The sequence below is a fragment of the Pelodiscus sinensis genome, chromosome 27 (assembly GCF_049634645.1).
Source record: "Pelodiscus sinensis isolate JC-2024 chromosome 27, ASM4963464v1, whole genome shotgun sequence".
NCBI lineage: Eukaryota > Metazoa > Chordata > Testudines > Trionychidae > Pelodiscus > Pelodiscus sinensis.
Genome location: NC_134737.1, coordinates 1,437,755 through 1,457,297, shown reverse-complemented (window position 1 = coordinate 1,457,297; position 19,543 = coordinate 1,437,755). Strand labels below are relative to the sequence as shown.

General features: G+C 41.3%; 1 protein-coding gene across 4 annotated transcripts in view; it reads left to right on the top strand.

Moving 5' to 3' along the window:
• The first annotated feature begins 435 nt into the window (after nucleotides 1-435).
• MAGI3 (membrane associated guanylate kinase, WW and PDZ domain containing 3) overlaps nucleotides 436-19,543 on the top strand; it is a 200,100-nt gene continuing 180,992 nt past the window's right edge. For all 4 annotated transcript variants that reach the window (XM_075910273.1, XM_075910272.1, XM_075910271.1 and 1 more), the window contains exon 1: nucleotides 436-858. In XM_075910273.1, the coding sequence (XP_075766388.1) occupies nucleotides 549-858 (310 nt within the window). In that variant the 5' untranslated portion in view covers nucleotides 436-548. The remainder of the gene's footprint in view (nucleotides 859-19,543) is intronic.

The window sequence follows — 19,543 nt, the reverse complement described above, 5'->3', positions numbered from 1 at the left end:
TTATTAAACAATTATGTGGTAAGTGCCTACTAGCCCCTGGGATTATACAGGTAACAGCGAACATCACTTTAAGAATTCATCATTCTCTGCTAGCCTCACTTCCCTTTCTGAGAAGGGGGCTGGCCTAGAGGATAAGGGCAAACTAGTAACTGATCTGTCCGAGTCCAGTGAAGCTTTTCCCCCAGGGCCTGGTGTCATTAGCACATGGGGGACCAGGGGTGTGGGATGCCCAACGCGCAGCTCATCCATTGCTGCTCAGCGGGCCGGGGAGGGGTGGGATCCCGCGGCTTGCCCTGGGGGGAGTGCTGCCCCCTGTGGGGCCGGGCAGGCACAGCGACAGCCCAGGGCCAGCCACGTGCACTGTGGGTGGGGGACCAGACCGTGGGTGAGGCGCCGCCCCCTGTGACGTGGCGGCGGAGCCGGGGGGCGGGGCCCGGCGGGAGGGGCGGGCGCCAGTCGGCAGGCAGCGGCGGCCGCGTTCGCAGCGCGCGGGCTGGGCGCGAGCGGCCTGTGAGGCGAGCGGGCGGGCGCCCCCCCCATGGTGCGGCATGTCGAAGACGCTGCGCAGGCGGCGGCACTGGCTGAGCAAGGTGCAGGAGTGCGCCGTGTCCTGGGGCCCGCCCGAGCCCGCGCCCGAGCTGCTGCGGGGCGGCGCCGAGCACGGCGAGTTCCCCTACCTGGGGGGCCGCCTGCCGCCGGGGGGGCCCGGCCCCGCGCTGCTCTCCGGCAAGCCGCCCGGCCCCGGGGACGTGCTGCTCGAGGTGAACGGCACCCCCGTGAGCGGCCTCACCCACCGCGACACGCTGGCCGTCATCCGCCACTTCAGGGAGCCCGTGCGCCTCAAGACCGTGCGCCCCGGTGAGTCCGGGCCCCGCCCCTCACACTGCCCCCCCCCCCCCGCCCTGCAACCCCCGGGCCGGTCCTCCTCCCTGGGGCCCCCCGCACCCCCGGCTGGGCCCTGCTGTCCCGCCTCCCCCCTTGGGCCCGGCTGCTATTGCCCCTCCCCCGCCATGTCCCGGCCCCTTGGGGTGCCCCCCTCCCCCCACCGGGCCAGGACCTGCCCCGCCCCATTTTCATGGGGGGCCGGGCGGGCTTGGCCCTTCCCCTGGGACCTACCTGCTCTGCCCGCCCCCCCGCCAGGTGCCTGGCTCTGCCCCTCCCCTGCTGTGCTGAGGCGTTTCCTGCTGAGCCGCTTTTGGGGCGGGCCGTGAGTCGGTCCCGTGTTCCTTGCACCTGAGGGCGTGGACTGGCCCTGTAATGGCTGTGGGTATGTCACCCTCCGGCCAGTGCATCCTGCACCCACACCAGGGGCTGGCAAGTGCCCGCTCTTCTGTAAACTGCTTTAATCCGTGTCCACTCTCTGGCTGGAAAAATACCCTCCTCTTCATGGGGTGGTGGGATTCTTTTCTAAGAGCCAACCTGTTCTGGAATAAGTTTTTGGCATAAACATCCTTTTCGGTATTATACTCTTTGCCTGTTTTATTCTAGGCCTTTTTTGTATGTCTACAGCTGCCCTTTGTATTCATTATAACCGTTAGCAATTTTGTAGTTGAAAATATTGACTGGCTTCATCTTCACCTTTTATTTTGATACTAGTAGTTTGGGATCATTTTGTGCAGGTTTACTGAGGTTATTGCATCTCCTGGAAGATCAGTTATCTTTATGTCCTTCCTAATCTGATGTATGTTATGTTGTTTTTTGGACTTTTAAAGCATTTCTCTCAAAAATTCCATGAACACTGCCTGGAGGGTTTCCATTTTCCGTTCTGAAGCTTGGGACGGAGAGGAGTTCTTGCATCTGGCTGTTTCTATCTTGGGAGAACTCCCTGGGATAAATCACTTTTGTTGTAACTGAAGTTTGCGGTTGAGCAAACATATTCTTGCGAAGTCTGTTTATCCATAGTGTGAGCCCTGCAGCCCTCTTAGGAGAATAGTGGAACAGATTCATATTAAACTAAGCATCTACCTTTCTTTTTAATTTAGTTCTACAGAGCTAATTATTGTGTAAGACTGGAATAACTAACTTGTATTTGAACTTCTGTTCCAGCTTTCCTGTTTTATACATGGTACAGTGCTCCCACTCCAAAGCATGCTTTGTGAACCAACTTTATGTTCTGAGAATGGAGTTTGTTGGAAGCTTGTGTTTTTGAGAGCTAATGGTACTCTTAGAAGAAAGATAGGGGAGATGCTGTCAGAAAAGGCTATCACTCAGGCCAATAGTAGGTTTATTATAAACTATGTTGGTTTGGTAGGCCTTTATAGAGAATCTCCATTTTTATGTGGCAAGAATCAATCAGGTGGGTGTATAATAGTAGAGGTAGAATAGGGTTAGAGATGTTTTGTTGTAAAAAGGAAAAATCCATTGTAATTGAGGAAGAAAGGATGAACAGGATAGTTACACAGGGAATTCCAGCATTTATCTTAGTCTTCTCCTCATCTACAAATAAAGTGAGACTCTTGCCATGACTGTTATTTTGTGATGCATATCTGCTTAAAAAACAGCCCTGTGCTCACCTAGCAAAGAAGCCCGGTCTTCATGCAAGACTTTAGCCTTGTGGTAAAGAGTGGTCTTCCAACCGGGATCTTTTATAGTTTCAACATTGTAATTTCATTCTTGTTCAGGGTAAGTCATTTCCAGTTCTGCCTGTCCATGGATCATTCAGTGTGTTTTGAGTGAAGCCAGATTTAGTATTGTAGTCCATTTGAATGCTTGTATGACATAATACTTTTTCACTCCAAAATGTGGAAAGTTTGTGCATTATGTATAATGTTACTTCTCAATTATGAGTGGCATGTAAATGGAATGCCCTTCCTTTCCAAATAAGCGAGTGGGTATTTTCAAGTAAAGCAATGTTCTGTGTTTGTCCCTGGTCACATTTCTATAATCTTAATGAAATAAAAAATTTAATCTCTCCCTCTCTTTGAACAGCAAAATGAAGAATCTAAAAAATTTTGAATTAAAAATATTCATTGAATGGTTGTAAAACACTGAAACTAGATGGAAATAAAGTAGTAAATATCCTTGGGGAAAAGAAGGAGAAGCGGTATTGTTGTGATTAATTTTGAATCTCTTCAACAAACGTGAATATAGAATTTAAGAAGGGATGTGCCACTTTTCCTTTTATCTGAGATTTACATGGGAAATGCTTTTCTTTGGGGGGGCAGTTTTTATTAAACTATAGGCAGGTGTTCTAAGCAGTCTGCCTTTTGTCTGTACTGAACAGCAGCTCTAAAGCACTATACTGCAAATTATAGTAGCAGAGCTTAACCTTGAGGTAAGATGATTTTAAGGTAGTGATTATTCTCATGGCTATAATTACCTATGAGAATATAGGTATATAATGTATGTCTGGACCAAATTGCATGAAACTGACACAGAATCACTGGGAGTGAAGCAGAATTTAAAGGGACTCTTGAATATACAGGCAGTCCCCGAGTTACGCGGATCCGACTTATGTCGGATCCGCAGTTACGAACGGGGATTTCTCGCCCCGGAGAACTAGAGCAGCGGGACGCCTGGTCCCGCCACCCGCCTTCTCCGGGGCGAGAAAAGCTGCTCCCCGTCTCCCTGGTCTGCTGGCGGAGCCAGCAGACCAGGGAGGCGGGAGCAAAGCGGTGGAGCACCGGGGGCCGGACCCGCAGCCGCTTCCAGATCAGCTGGAAGCGGTGTGGGTCCTGCCGGGTGCTCCGCCGCTCTGTTCAGCGTCTCCCTAGTCTGCAGACCAGGGAGACGCTGAACAAAACGGCGGAGCACCCGGCCGGACCCGCGCCACTTCCAGCTGATCTGGAAGCGGCCGCGGGTCCGGCCCCGGGTGCTCCGCCGCTTTATTCAGCGTCTCCCTGGTCTGCAGACCAGGGAGACGCTGAGCAGAGCGGCGGAGGACCCGGGCCGGACCCGCAGCGCTTTCAGCTGATCTGGAAGCCGCGGGTCCGCCCGGGTCCTCCGTGGCTTTGCTCAGCGTCTCCCTGGTCTGCAGACCAGGGAGACGCTGAGCAAAGCCGCGGAGGACCCGGGCCGGACCGTGGTGCTGATCTGGAAGCGCCACGGTTCGGCCCGGGTCCTCCGCAGCTTTGCTCCACATCTCCCTGGTCTGCTGGGGGGGGACGCAGCTAGTGCCCCCCCAGCAGACCAGGGAGACGTGGAGCAAAGCTGGGGGCCTGTGGTAGAGCAGGTGGGGCACTGCCGGTTGGTCCCGCAGCACCGCTCCTTGGCGCTACTGGACCAACCCGGCAGCACCTCAGCTGCTCTGCCCCAGGCGTCCCAAAGTCAGCCGCTGCTGAAACTGACCAGCGGCTGGCTACAGGAAGCCCTAGGCAGAGTTGCTCTGCCCTGGGCTTCCTGGAATCAGCTGCTGATCAGTTTCAGCAGCAGCTGACTTGGGGACGCCTGGTGTTCTTACCTTGAATCTGTATGTAAGTGGAACTGGTGTCCAGATTCAGCGGCTGTTGAAACTGATCAGTTTCAGCAGCGGCTGATGCCAGTTCCGACTTACATACAGATTCAACTTAAGAACAAACCTACAGTCCCTATCTTGTACGTAACCCGGGGACTGCCTGTAATTGATTGGATTGTTTTCTGATCACCTTTTAAAGTTTCTTACCCTATGAAAGCTTTCTATTTTGGATATTGTATGGCATGTGAAGGTAGCTGGGAACTATGACTAGTGTGTGTTACTGGTATTCTGTTTGATAAATCCTAATGTCACAAAGCCAGGAAATTGAATGTTTGTAAGTTATCTCCTCAGTAATGTGTATTGCCTTTTTAAAAAAAGGTTAAATCTTAATTTTTGAATGATACTGTCTACAGTCAGAACCAGTGCAAATGACATCGTTTATCCTGAGAACGTTCTTGGAATGTCCCATTGCTGTTTCACTTTCTAAATAAAACTCAGCTTCTGATCACAGAATGTCATTAGTTTGAATATATTATAATTATCTGATATTTGCAATAAAATCACCTTTACCAATATGCTTTCAAATGTCAAGTGAACACTAAATAGTATTGCCTTCAATCACAAATTGATTATTTACATCTTTAAATCTGAAGCTGGTTACAACTTCACAAATTCTTCACAATACAGGCATGAACTGTACAAGTGTAAGCAGATTTTAATTATGTATGTTTTCTTATAACTTATTTTGTTGATTACATACACAGATCTCATCTGTCTTAATTACATTTAGGACCCACCTTTATTTCTTTGTCTATTACCCAGTCACCTGGTGTAAAAGTTAGACCATAAGAACGGCTGTACTGGGTCAGACCAAAGGTCCATCTAGTCCAGTAGGCTGTCTGCCGACAGTGGCCAGCACCAGGTGCCCCAGAGAGAGCGGACCGAAGACAGTGATCAAGCTATTTGTCTCCTGCCATCCTGCTCCAGCCTCTGACAAACAGAGGCCAGGGAACACCATTTTATCCCCTGGCTAATAGCCTTTTATGGACCTAACCTCCATGAAATTATCTAGCTTCTCTTTAAACTCTGTTCTAGTCCTAGCCTTCACAGCCTCCTCTGGCAAGGAGTTCCACAGGTTGACTACATGCTGTGTGAAGAAGAACTTTCTTTTATTAGTTTTAAACCCTGAGCTAAGCATATTTTTATCATTTCAGTTTCTCCTTCTATCCTCATATCACAGAGGATAGCATGAGAATCTCAGCACTCAGGGTCCAGTTCTGCTCCCAGGCATTCCATCACAACTTCCACTTACTTGAATTTTCCTGAGTAAATTTGGGAGCAGAATTGGGCCATTGCATGTTTTTTATTATTATTTGGTCACTTGTTTACAGTGAAATTGAATAGCTTTTATCTTGAAATCAGCTAAACCCGTGGGGCCAAAACAATGATCTTTCTAAATGAGTCTTATTTAATGCCATTATTTTTTCAATTTGGTGGTTTCTCTCTTATCACTGGCATGAAGCGTCCTAGCTGAAGAGCAATATACCCCATAAAATTATATATACTGTGCTTTAATGTATTAGTACTGTGGCTTGACAGTGGCAAACCCTTTCAGCAAGGAAAGGTAACCACTACAGGACAAAGTGCTAGAGCAGTGAATAGAGAACTAGGTGTTCAAATAATACATTATCTCAGAATTCATTTTTGGAGCACATTGAACTAAGAATTTAGCTTTTAGGGTTTTTCCCCCTCATGCTAAGTCAAATTGCAAGTTAAGCTAAGTAGAGAATTGGAGACAAATTCTTTTCTAGCAACACCAGTATTTATTAAGTTAATAAATCGTTTAAACAACATTTTGAAACATCCTTCTTACCATGTGTAATATTGGCACAGTTGCAATCTGTGAAAACATTTCAGCTACAGTTTCCTATGATGAAATTTGCTTCCTTCCCACTCTCTATGGTCCAAAATAGTCCAAGTTTGCTGACCTTCAGAACACTGCAAATTCAATTTATTTGTGTAGGAATTTGTGGATGCCTGATTGTGGTGGTGATACACAGCTTTTGACAGCAGTAATCTGCATTGGATGGTTCTAGCATGCTCAGTAACAAATCTAAAATTAAAATTTCAGAACCTAGTTTAACTGTAATGAAGATAGGCATGTTAATTGTTCTAAAAGTTAACTATGTACTACAATACAGGGACTTTTTCATTGATGGAGAAATTTGTGTGTTCCGCTTGCTACTGCCCTCTTTTAGTTACTAGAATAAACATGTCTGGTTTTATTTTATTTGCTATGACTTTAAGTTTAGAACCTGCTTAACTGTACATCATCTGACTTTGGTAAAATGGGAACAACAGTGGCTCAGAGAAGCCTATCTTCACTGCTGTGACGGTTGGTCTTCTGATGTTCAGTTTAGTAGGTCTAGTAGAGACAAATAATTCTTTAGAATAGTAATAGAGATGTAGCCGTGTTAGTCTGGTCTGGCTGAAATAAAAGACAGGACTATGCAGCACTTTAAAGACTAACAAGATGGTTTATTAGAGCTCATCACCTAATAAACCATCTTGTTAGTCTTTAAAGCGATTCACAGTCCTATCTTTTGTTTCAAATAATTCTGAGGACACAAGTCAATTGTCATCCAATTTCATCAGATTTTTTAATATGATATGGCATAAACATGACATGCTCTTCTCCTTAAACATTTTTAAATAATAGCTATTAGTAGGCTGTTAAAATGCTTTGCACCTGTGCAAGTGGAAGTACAGGCAGTCCCCGGGTTACAACGATCCGACTTACATCGGATCCCTACTTACAAACGGGGTGAGGCAACCCCGCACTAGCTGCTTCCCCCCAGCAGACCAGGGAGACGTGAAGCTAGTGCCCCCCCCCAGCAGACCAGGGAGACGCGGAGCGGCTTTTCTCAGCAGACACCTCAGCTTGAGAATAAAGGACTGAGGGAAGTGAGGTGTGGGAGAATAAAACTGAGCTCTGGAGAAATGTTTGGCTAGAGTTTCCCCTACAATATGTACCAGTTCCGACTTACATACAAATTCAACTTAAGAACAAACCTACAGTCCCTATCTTGTACGTAACCCCGGGGACTACCTGTAATGCCTATCTTAATTGTCTTAGTTCTGTATTTTGGGTTACAGAAATAGAAGAAGGATGGGTGAGATGGTGTGCAAACTTTTGCAAAAAAAATTGCTGTTATATCTAAAACTCAAATTTGTCATTGTATTGATCACCTGATAAGCAGACGAAGCACAACACTTGTGGAAATCTTCCTTCAGTCTAATGACCATACTTCAAATCATAACAAAATATGATACATATATGAGAGTAAGACTGATTCACTTCTTTGGCTTTAGGTGATCTGTGTCTGGACTTGGACTTTGGTCCGATAGTTACCCATTTTTCTCATTCCTGGCATGGGTTAGGTCCCAGTCCTGCAAACATGCTTAACTTTGTATCTACGCAATACATGCAGGACTGGGACTTGAGTTTTTAACAAGTTTTGGAGACCACAAGTCAAAGAATGGACAACCTTTTTTAACAATTTTAATCTTGTTCAAGTTCACTGCTAGTGAGAAATTGTAAAAAGCACATCCTGCTATTTAGTATAGATACAAGTGGGGATGTAATAGTGTAGTCAATTGACCTATTAACTGATAAGCAAAAGCTTAAAGGTTAATGCTATAGACTCATGCAACCTCTTCCCCTTCCTCCACTTTCCAGTAAACTTTTTAGCAGTCCAGCAAGCAATCCTGCTCAGTTCTGGCTTGCACTGAGTCTGGGACTTACCCCCACTGTGGGTCTGCATTTAAAGAGTATTAGGGGTTGTGACGTAGTGGGGGTGCTGTCTGCTCTGTAACCTGGTGTCCCCCTGCGCTATGATGTGTGATTCTCACTGACTCACCCACATGTGTATTAGCCCAGACACCTAGGACCAGCCTGACCACATAACAAGGCTCTTTCTACAGGGGAGAGACAAAGGAAGGGAAGTGGAGACGAACTCCTGTTTTGGGGTAGGGTATGGGAGCGAGGCAGTTGCTGGCTGGGAAACATGAAGGAAACAGCCTAAGCTGAGGACTGAGGATCTAGGGGAGGCAATGGACCCCTATCCCAAGGGGTCTGAGGCATCCTGGCCAAGACTCCTGTAAGCGCATCACGTCTGTGCTATGCTGTATCCTGGAGAAGCAATAAACCCTCTTTATTCTACTGGCTGGCAGAGTCTGTTCTTGCTGCTAAGGGGCTGCAGGACTAGGGGGAACCTCAACTTGCTGTCAGAGGGGCCAGGTGGGCAAGAAGCCCAGTTCAGGTCCAGCTTGCACTGGGTCTGAGAGCTCAGCCCCTCTTAGTCCCCCTGACTGATCAGCTCTTGTCTGGCACCTGATACAGAGGCAGGAGCACAGAATGACAGTTGTTTTTACCAACCCAAAGGTTGGTTTCCTTCTCTTGACACAGAAATAATCATAAAAGGGGAGAGTTATGTATATGACATGCTTGTCTCTTCACTAATTGTTCATTATGTTCTTCACCCTGAAATACTGCAATATTCTTTTAAAAGCGTAATATCCCAAAATGAAATGCATTCCTCTGGAAAAGAACACGAGAGCTGAGTTAAAGGCCTGCCTTTAGTGGGGATTATATTAAAGGTATATAGCAGATTCAAGTCCTAACAGTACACAGCACTTTTATATGGAAGGAAACTGCTTCATTGCTTTTAATTGCAGAGCTTTCAGGGCCACACCTACTCTTTGCTCACAGATTGAGATCCCAATTTGTCTTTATTTTGTGCTTGTTACCTCCAAAGTTTTGTTTGTGTAAAAGTAGGACAGTTAAACCTTGGGGGCACTGATCTGCTTTCTTGAAAGCAGGACGTTCTTATAACTTGGTGTTTTTTTTGTAACTAAAATAAAAGAAATAACATGTAAAAACTTTAGAAACTGACAAAAATGTGAAAATGACCTGTCCATTTTAATTGGCCAAGTGGAAGAGTGGAAAGTGTGTGTGTTGGGAGAGGGATGACATAGTAAGGAGAAAAAGAAATCCAGTCTCTTATCTGTAGTGTCTCTGGTTGTTTATAATATCAGCTAGCCCACTTTTATTGGTTCTAAAGGATATGGCGTGCAGCCTTTGCCACTTGGAATTGTTTTAAGTGCATTCAGTTTACAGCAGCTTGATGTCTCATTGCTATAGAGAATGCGATCTGGGAATCAGGAATTTGAGTTCTATAGTCAGTCCTGCCACTGATTTGTGGACTTTGAGGTAAGTCACTTAATGTCTTCCTACCATCTTGAAAATAAGGGTAATACAACTATATTTGAAGCTACAAGGAAGTAAGTAGATAAATACTAAGCAACAGTTTGCATGCTACTAGATCTTGCTAATTTTTTTAAAGTTAAGAATAATTTTTAATCCCTTCAGAAATATAAACTGTGGTATATGACTCAGCCCTGTCCCCTGAAAAAGAATGGGTAGATGGTAACACAGGTGACAGAAACATTGACCAAAAAAGGAAGACTGTGCACTGGAGAATGTAATACTTAACCAAATACATAAGACCTCAGTTTAAATTTTCTCTTGCATTCTGTGTGTGGCAGGGTGGCAGTTAAAAGGTAAAGGGGTAATGTGTTCAGAGGCTGTTCACGCAATGAGCAAAATAATTAACACGCCTTTATGAAACTCAGCTAAGAACATGTATGCACTGGGATTTTGTTACCTCTCTGAAGAAAGTCATTATCCTGATACTGTATTTCTCTGAAAACTGGCAGAGAGCCAGTGTATTGGTTCAGCAGATGAATTTGTTAGCTTACTCAGAAACAGTCTATTAGACTATCTAACATCCTGAAGTCAATATTTTGTTCCTTGCATTAAGTGGTGAGTTTCTAGATATTAACTTGATGGGAATTTTCTTGAACTTGAATGGGAAAAATAAAACTGGAAAGAATTTCCTTTTGCTCTTTACTTTCTGTTTATGCGGCATTTATACCGGTAACTTGGCTTGATTAACAGTTCCACATCCCTGTTATCCATTGCAAAATTTGTAGGTCCTCCCAGACTGTACACCAGTACTTTATTCTAGGTGTCAATAAGTATGAAATACAAATCTTTAAAAAGAGCCTGTGATGAAGAAGGACTTAGACGTCACTGCTAGGAACTGATGCCTACATGAGGGCAAAACATTCGTATTTCAAATGGGTGGAAACTGGGAGGGGACTCTAACTCTGGCTTTCAGGATGATGCGGTGGTAGTGTCAATATAGATTTCTTCTCTTGGTTTGTCATCTTGATTGCCATATTCGTCTTTATAAAAAAAAAGCATGTTCTTTGCATGGAATGTGTTTCCATTCATCTTTGTTTATATTGTACTGCGCTGAATGTTGTGCAAATGATTTCACCACCAGTGCTCTGTAGTTCCAATCGTTCCTAACTACAGTGAGTTTCAAAATGTTAATGTGGGGCTTATGGTGTCTGCTAGTGGGCTACTTAACACCATGTTTTTAACTTGTGCTTTTTTGCTCAGGAACTGAGATTCAGTCTCTTTACTGTAGGGTTCAGTGACAAATGTACTGATGTTGGTTGGGAAAGGCCTAGTGGAATGTATAAAGGATAAGAAATAGGGCTCTTAAATAATCAGTTAACTCATGCAATTAACTCAGATTAGTAGTGATTAATCACACTGTTACACAATGAGAATACCAACTGAAATTAAATATCATTGGATGTTTTCCTACATTTTCAATAATGATTTCAGTTATAGGACCAAATAAAAAATGTACATTGCTCACTTTCTATTTTTGGTTACAAATACATGCACTGCAAAAATGATAAAAGAAATAGTATTTTTCAGTTTTCCTCATGCAAGTGCTATAGTGTAATCCCTTTATTGTGAAAGAGCAGCTTAGAAATGTAGAGTTTTTTGGTAATGTAACTGCACTCAAAGCTGAAACAATGTCTTCAAGTCCACTCAAATACTACTTGTTCTATCAGTTGCTGGGGCAAGCAAGTTGTTGACATTGATGGAAGATACCTTTACCTGCTTCTTATTTACAATGTCACCAGGATGTGAGAACAGACGTTCACATGGCATTTTTTGGCTGGCATTGCAAGCTATTTACTGTCAGATACATTCACATGCCCCTTTATGCTTTGGCCTAAATTCCTGAGGATGTGCATCCATGCTGATGATGCTCATTTAAAAAAAATGAGTTAATTACATTTGTGACTAAAGTCCTTGGGGGGAAGATGACATATCTCCTGCTCTGTTTTACCCACTTTCTGCCATATATTTCATGTTATCGTGATCTCGGATGATGGCCCAGCACATGGTTGTTTTAAGAATGCTTTCACAGCAGATTTGACAAAATGCAAAGAAGGTAGTAATATGAGATTTCTGAAAATGGCTATAGCTTGCAAGCCAGTGTTTAATAATATGAAGAGTTGTCCAAAATCTTGAGGGACTGAAGTGTGGCGCATGCTTTCAGAAGTCTTAAAAGAGCAACATGCTGTTTTAGAAACTGTGGAACCTGAACCACCAAACAAGAAAATCAACCTTCTGCTAATGGCATCTGGTTCAAATGATGAAAATGAACATGTATGTCAGTCTATGCTACTTCAGATTGTTATCTAGAAAAGCCCATTATCAGCCTGGAAGCATGTCCTCTGGAATGGAGGTTGAAGCATGAAGGGACGTATGAATCTTTAGCACATCTGGGATGTAAATATTTTGCAACGCTAGCTACACAAGTGCCAAGCGAATTCCTATTCTCACTTTCTGGTGACATTGTAAATAAGCAGACAGCAGTATCTCCTGCCAATGTTATCGAAGTTGTATGGCAGAATAGTAGTAGAGCTGAGTGGATTTGTAAACTCTTAAAAGTTCTACATTGTATTCTTTTTAATGCAGTTTTTTGTACATCTACATTTGTAAGTTCAACTTTCATGATAAAGAAATTGCACTATTGCACTTGTATGAGGTGAACTGAAAAATACTATCTTTTGTTCATGGTTTACTGTGCAAATATTTACAAAAAATAATGTGCATTGTACACTTGGTATTCTGTGTAAGTGAAATAAATGCATTTGAAAATACAGAAAATATCTAACATATTTACAATAAATGGTATTTTATTGTTTAACAGCTCAGTTTAAAAAATGAAACCCAATTATTCATTTGACAGCCCTACTAAGAAGCAATGTATCTCTAAACCTAAATCAGATTGAGCAGTATAAACAGAGTTTCAGAACATATTTCTATATGTTCACTGCTCTATCTGTCTTCCATGACGCATCCTTTCTAAGGCATGGAAAAAACAAACAGAAGCAACAACTCAGCAATTATCTTCTCTCTAGAAGTGAACAATCCAGAGGACATTGGATTATAACTGAAAGTGCTACTGTGATTTCTGATAGCAAATGTGTTAATTTAAATTGATGCTTACCAAAACTTTTAATAGGACAGAATATGAGGGAAAGTGCCTCTTTGTGAAGTACTGTATTAATAAACACATTTTATGACCTTCAAAAACTAAGGGTTTTTTTGTTTTGTGAAAGCTTTGACGGTGTTTTTATATGCACCGCAGCAGGGGATTAGTAGTTTGTCAGATATTCTCATAGACTCATACTCATAGACTTTAAGGTCAGAAGGGACCATTATGATCATCTAGTCTGACCCCCTGCACCGTGCAGGCCACAGAATCTCGCCCACCCCTCTTAGAATAATCCTCTCACCTATGTCTCAGATATTGAAGCCTTCCAATACTTTGAAGGCCCCAACATGCAGAGAGTCCTTCAGCTGTGATCTGTGCCCAATGCTACAGAGGAAGGCGAAAAACCTCCAGGGCCTCTGCCAATCTACCCTGGAGGAAAATTCCTTCCTGACCCCAAATATGGCGATCAGCTAAACCCTGAGCATGTGGGCAAGACTCACCAGCCAGACACCCAGAAAGTTCCCTATAGCAACTCCTATCATCCCTCCATTGACCTATTTCCAACTGGAAATATTGTTAAAAAGTAAATTTTGTTAAAAGTAAAAGTAAATATTTTTGTTAAAAGTAAAAGTAAATATTGTTAAAAAGTAAATTTTTAAATAGCTTTGTAAAAATGTTTGACAAACAAGTCCTCTTCAAATATGAAGAAAAATATTTTATTTTCATAGAAACTAAGAGTCCTGATTAGACATAGGGATTTCATTCAAATTCTTTATAATTTCAGTTGAAGTGTTACTTTTGAATAGTTTGCTTTTATAAAATAAAAAGCATTTGTTGAGGAAACCCCTGCTTTCCTTTTCTTATAGTTTACAAAAAATTAAAATTCTTAAGTTTCCTTTTGCAGAAATTATCTGGCATTCCCTAGAAAAAAGAGATATTTAAGCGCTCATAGCAGGCTGGCTAAAATTAATTCAGTTATTTATGTTTACATACATTATTTGGACTAATTAAGGAATAAGTAAATACAACACCTCTAAACTGTATGGCTCTAAAAAGCAAAACTCTCATCTCACATAGATTTCCTGGTTAAAATTAAGATGTGATGTGCCAACTAGTAAGTGCAAATCCTTGATGTCTGGTCCAATTGACTGAACTACTCCTATTGGTTTTAATAGTTTTGCTGGTAGATAGTTCTTCTGGGTGTGACGAGATACTGTATAGTCATTGTTCTGGATTTTTGTTTTTTTTGTGTGGTTTTTAAGAAACATCCTTTCACATCTGTTGACTTTTTTTAAGAGACTGCATAATTTGTTCGCAGGGTGAGAAGGTTGTTTTAAATCAGCATTATTTTTAAGAGTAGTAGATTTTGATTCAGAAAACATGAGTGGTTTTTTCTGAATCTGCATTTGAGTAATCTTACTGAGCACAAAGTGAGGGGAAAAGGTGGCACAGAGAATTGTTGATCTGCTCTGCCAGTTGCTGAAACCTCAACCAAAGTAGTTCATCTTCTGAACTGTTAATTGCTATTTGAACATGTACTGAATTAATCTTTTCGGGCTTTCAGTGCCTCACACTGGGAAATGCTCCCAGATGATACCCCAAGCGATTCACATCTGTTGGTATGGTTTCCCAAACCAGTTAGGTTTTAGATAATTTATTCTTTGCCTAGAGAGAATCTGATAGGCTATTTACTTATCCTGAGCATTAAAGGAGATACTGTGGATTCCAATTTGGAGAAGAAAATCATCAATATAGATGCAGAAAATCCAAGAAAAATGTAAGGGCATGGCTTGTATCAAAGTGACAAGTAAGTCTCAATGTATAGCCCCTCTATCCTCTGTAAGATGTTTGGAGTGTGTTGGAGAGATTCCATGTTAATTGTGCTCTATCCATCCCCATCCTGAGATGACCTAGGAACCTCTGTGTCTGTCTGCACAGTGGCAACTTTGTGGTTGGTTTGTACTCCCATCACCCTTCCTGTCATGTTCTTGAATCTCTGAACTGCTAGAGTAAGAGTCTTGTCCTTTCTCCCAGCATGTTTGGGGATACTCAAGCTAATTGGCCAATGAGCTGTATCCAGGGGAGAAATCATTCTGTCATGCTGACCACTGACACATGCTGTTGTGTAATATTATAAAAGGTTGTGTTTGCAAAATTATATATGTTTTTGTGAGGAAAAGGGGAAGAAGGAGCAGAAGGCAGAAGTAGGCTATATACACCTTCACCTCATGGTATATATAGAAAATAACATACATTAGCAGCAATACTTGTCTGTACATGAAATAACTAAGTAATGAGGTGGTCTAGTCACTGGGACAATTTGCATTTAGCAGCATGATGGGCTAGTGTCAATATGACTGGGTGAAATATGATGTGTCAGTTTTGGGGAAGGCATTTCTACAGACTTCTAATTCACTATAGCAGATGTTTTTCATCTATTTACTTTAGAAGAGGAATGGCTAGGTCTATAACAAAATAGTTCAGTAGACGTGAGTAAAAGTTTAGAGGCATAAAATAAAACATGCATCAGGCTGAGGGAGATACGTTGAGGTAAAAAGCAAAAAGGCAAAATGGGTCTTGGAAGCAAGTTGTTGGTTTTTTTTTAAGAGGTTCAGTAATCTGGCTTTCATCTATACTTTTGATACATATAATCTATTCAAAGATTATATGGAATGTTAATTACCTTTTATTAATTTATATATTTTTTCCTACCTGTCGCTTGCAGAATCTCTTTTCCTAGGACTTCTAGGAGCAGATATTACTTTTGTTCATGCTGTACTAAGCTGACCTGGTTTTAAGAACCCTCCCCCCTCCCCCTACTGAATTGTAAGGGGACTTTTTGTCCTTCTGGGTTTCTTGAGGTTAAATAAGGACATGTTTTCATGTCTCAACAAAACAAGTTAAGGGCCACTAACATTTCAGTTGTTTACTTAACTATGTCAAAGCACACATCAAAATGGAAACAAACCGTAACAGGTGTTTCTGTGATTGTTTATTTTGAAGACTTCTGTGCCCCAAGACATGACCTGATTAATCTTAAGGGACATATTAAGTGCACCTATTTTATTCTTCTTCTGTGTATACTACACTGCAAAATCTTGCCTTTTTCTTTTTAAAAGAAGAACTTTATTACTTTTAATATTATAAATTCTCAGGAGGCAGGGTGTAGGCCACTTGTATATTGAGGAAAATTCTACTGCTGTTTTTTCCCCAGTTATATAGTATTAGTCTCTTCCCCCTTGTAAAGATGGATCTATTCATTAAGAACAGTGCCTGCAGTGAGAATTGGAGTAGATATTGACTGATAGTCATACATTAGAAAATTACATTTTTAAATCTCTTTTTGTAAATTTCATACCATACCATACCATATTTTACCACCCATTAATACATTAATCTACCTGTTCATTTTACATCAACAACTGGGCCATGAGAAAATATGCATTCCATACATACCCATAGCCTTGTTTTTTGTCTAGAGTGGAGTGTTCTGGTTTGAAGGTGTCTGGTACAATTTACAGTATTATTCTCAAATTGTTAATTTAGAGTGAATGTATGAAGAAGGGGAAGGTAGAAAAGTCGAGTGTTGTGCCATTTGGTAAGCTATTATACCTAACTATTTTGACTAAGAAACCTAGCCTTTTTAAAATTCCCATCATACAGCTTGAATCATTATACGAAAGTTAACATTTTGCTTTAATCCATTGCCTGCTATCAAAAATGTTTGAGGAGCAGTGAGTGAATGTTCTATTAAGAAAAAAAGTTGCCCTCATTTGTCCAGTAATAAATGTGCTAGCGAAGTGTTGGGCAATATGCCCTTCAATATGACTGTCATCCTTTACTTCTCAGTAAACTGACAAAACATGAAAAGTAACATTTTGGCATAGCATAGTGATTAAATGTTGGTGTCTGATGTTGCTGTAGCTGAAAGTTGGTGAACATTTGTTACATTATAGGTGGTTGGTTAAATATCTCTGCTACTTCAAAATGCAGAGCTAAAGTGCTGAGATTGTAGTCTGAAATGCATAGAGAGAAGAAGGGTTGGGAGTCTTGTAGTCTTTCATAGTTACTTGGCTTTATTGCTACTTGAAAAATCTAGATTAAATGTATTTTTGCAGAATTGTTGCTGAGAGTTTTAAAGAAAGGTGCATTTACAATTAGTGCAGTCTTAAAATAGGGTTCCCAGACAGCAGACTCTGTCCTACTGATAAATGACAAAGCTGTTCTAAATGTTTTCACTGCCTGAGGATAGTGTCTGCCATTCGTAATGTTTCTAGATTGAACAAATACCTCTTAGCATAAATAAGGTTGAGACAAAATTATCAATGATACCAATGATACCAGTCAATGAAAGTCCTTTTTGGGTTTACCAATTACATAACTTGTTCTTTGAGTGGCACTTCCCAGGTTGAAAGGTATGGGTGGTTCTGCATGAATGACCTGTGTGGATTGCAACTGGCTGTTCCCTTTCCTTCTAAACAGAAAGAGATTGTATGCAGGCCAATGACACACCAAATGACCTTTTTCTTTTAGAGGGATAGAAGTGTACATAAAGGAAAGCAGTAGGCCTGGAATGAAAAAAAAAAGTTAGCCAATGCTTTGCTTAAAGATTTATTATAGATTTCAGTGTCACACACAGGAGAAATATGGTTGTTATAATTTCTTTGTGGAGGATCACAGACAGAAGAAACAAATCAATAATTCTAGAAGGTACATCTTTTTTTCTCTATTTGCCAGTGTTTAACAATATTAGCTAATCTTTCAGTAAGAAGGCATACCTTTGGGTTTTTTTTGGTATTAAAAGAAACTTATTTAGCTGTAATGCATGTGTTCCTACTGTGAGAATAAGCTAAACAGTCTGTTACTCAACTAAGTTTTGCGTGTGTGATAGTACAGTAGAATTAATTTTTTTCAGTATTCTACATTTTAGTCCTGCATTATATGCAACATATTTCAGAAGCGAACCTTGGACTGGAGTTGACTCTTAGATTTTTAGCATTGCATATCACACATGTAAAGATGTAATTGAGTCCTAATTTTTTCTATGGTGTCCGAGTTCGTGTGTCATAGTGGTTTAGTTCAGGGAGAGTTATATATTTTTTTTCTTATGCCTAATTGTATGGACACATTTTTTGATTTAATGAATTAAACTTAATGCAGTTTTTAAACCTTTGTATCATCAGAACACAGGACTGCTATACTGGATCAGATTAGAGGTCTGTTTAATGGTCAGCACCAGATGATTCAGAGGAAGGTGTAAGAAACCTCAACCACCTGGTTCCAAGATGACATTCCCATCAGTTCTGAGGCACAGTACTTGTGCCATTTGTAGGGTCCTAACACATCCTCTCTGAAGTCTAACTTTCACAAACAAATGAATGACCACTAAGTTCCAGTCAAGCCTCATTCACAGGCTAAATATCTTAGCCCATTGCCCTCTATGGGCATCTAGCTAAGAACTGTACTTCCTCCACTTGCTAGGCTTAATATTGCTGGGAATAAGCATGTGTCCCCTGATTCAATGTGGAGATTGTCGGACATTACATTTCACTTGTTCATAGGGGGTTTTAATTCCTAATGAGTCAGATGACAACACTGAAGAGGGTCCAACCCATTACATTCATGATACTATCAAGTGATAGGAACATAGTTGCATGCTTGCACAAAAGAAGATTATAATAGAGAAGGTGAGCTACCATTAAAATAAACTCTGTATGTCTTAAGGTCTGTAGCTGTCATCTCTTTTTTTAAAAAGGTGAGTTGTTTTAATTAATTCCTATAGTTTGACTAAGTGGTTTTAAAATGGGATTTAGCATTGTATGAAATTTCATTTTGAATATAATACTAAGTTCTTATAAGGAAGATTGTTATGGTGATTCATTAGCGTACATTCGATTATATCAGGGCACTTTGATTTTATATCACATTGTAACATTATAGATGGATGCTGGCAGATGAGACCAAAAAGCATGAGCAATTTATTTTTCATAGTTTGCAAAATTAAATGATGTGACTTGACTTAGTAATAAACTGGTGTACATATATAACAGTACAGATTGTGTGTTGAGAGCGTACTTTTGATGGTAGCTGAGTTTAGCATTTTTAACATCATAGAAAGAGTCAAGTAATGAAGACAATCAAATCTAGTTTGAATCTGTTTTTTCATACATTCTGTTGATACAGACTTCAGAACTACTGAAGTAACTTATGAGCATAAATGTTTGAAACTGTGAACTAAAACAATTAGAGCCAAAGGAAATGGATGTACTCCAGAGCACAAATGATTGCCCCAAGTCAGAAAAAACCTGCTCCTATTATGGTCTTTCAAAATTGGCTGTGTGTGTACACTGTGCATAAGTTAGATTTCCTCTAAAACTGGAGATGTTGATCAAAATTAGAGACATTTACCAGACTGGATGGACCAATGGAACCTGTCAAAGGCCCATCCAGTCCTACATTTCTGAGCTCTGATTCAGTATTGCCTTTCTAAGCAAAAGGTGTGACTGTCAGCTAACCAGGGTGAAGGTAGTGTAACCTGGGATCAGAGCAGGCAGCACATCTAGTGCTCAGAAGCTTCAGGGGGTAGATGAGTTAGTCTGTATGTACAGGATAAATTTAAAAAATAACAAATGGTCTGGTAGCACTTTATAGACTAACAAAACATGTAGATGGTATCATGAACTTTCGTGTGCACAGTCCACTTCTTCAGATGACC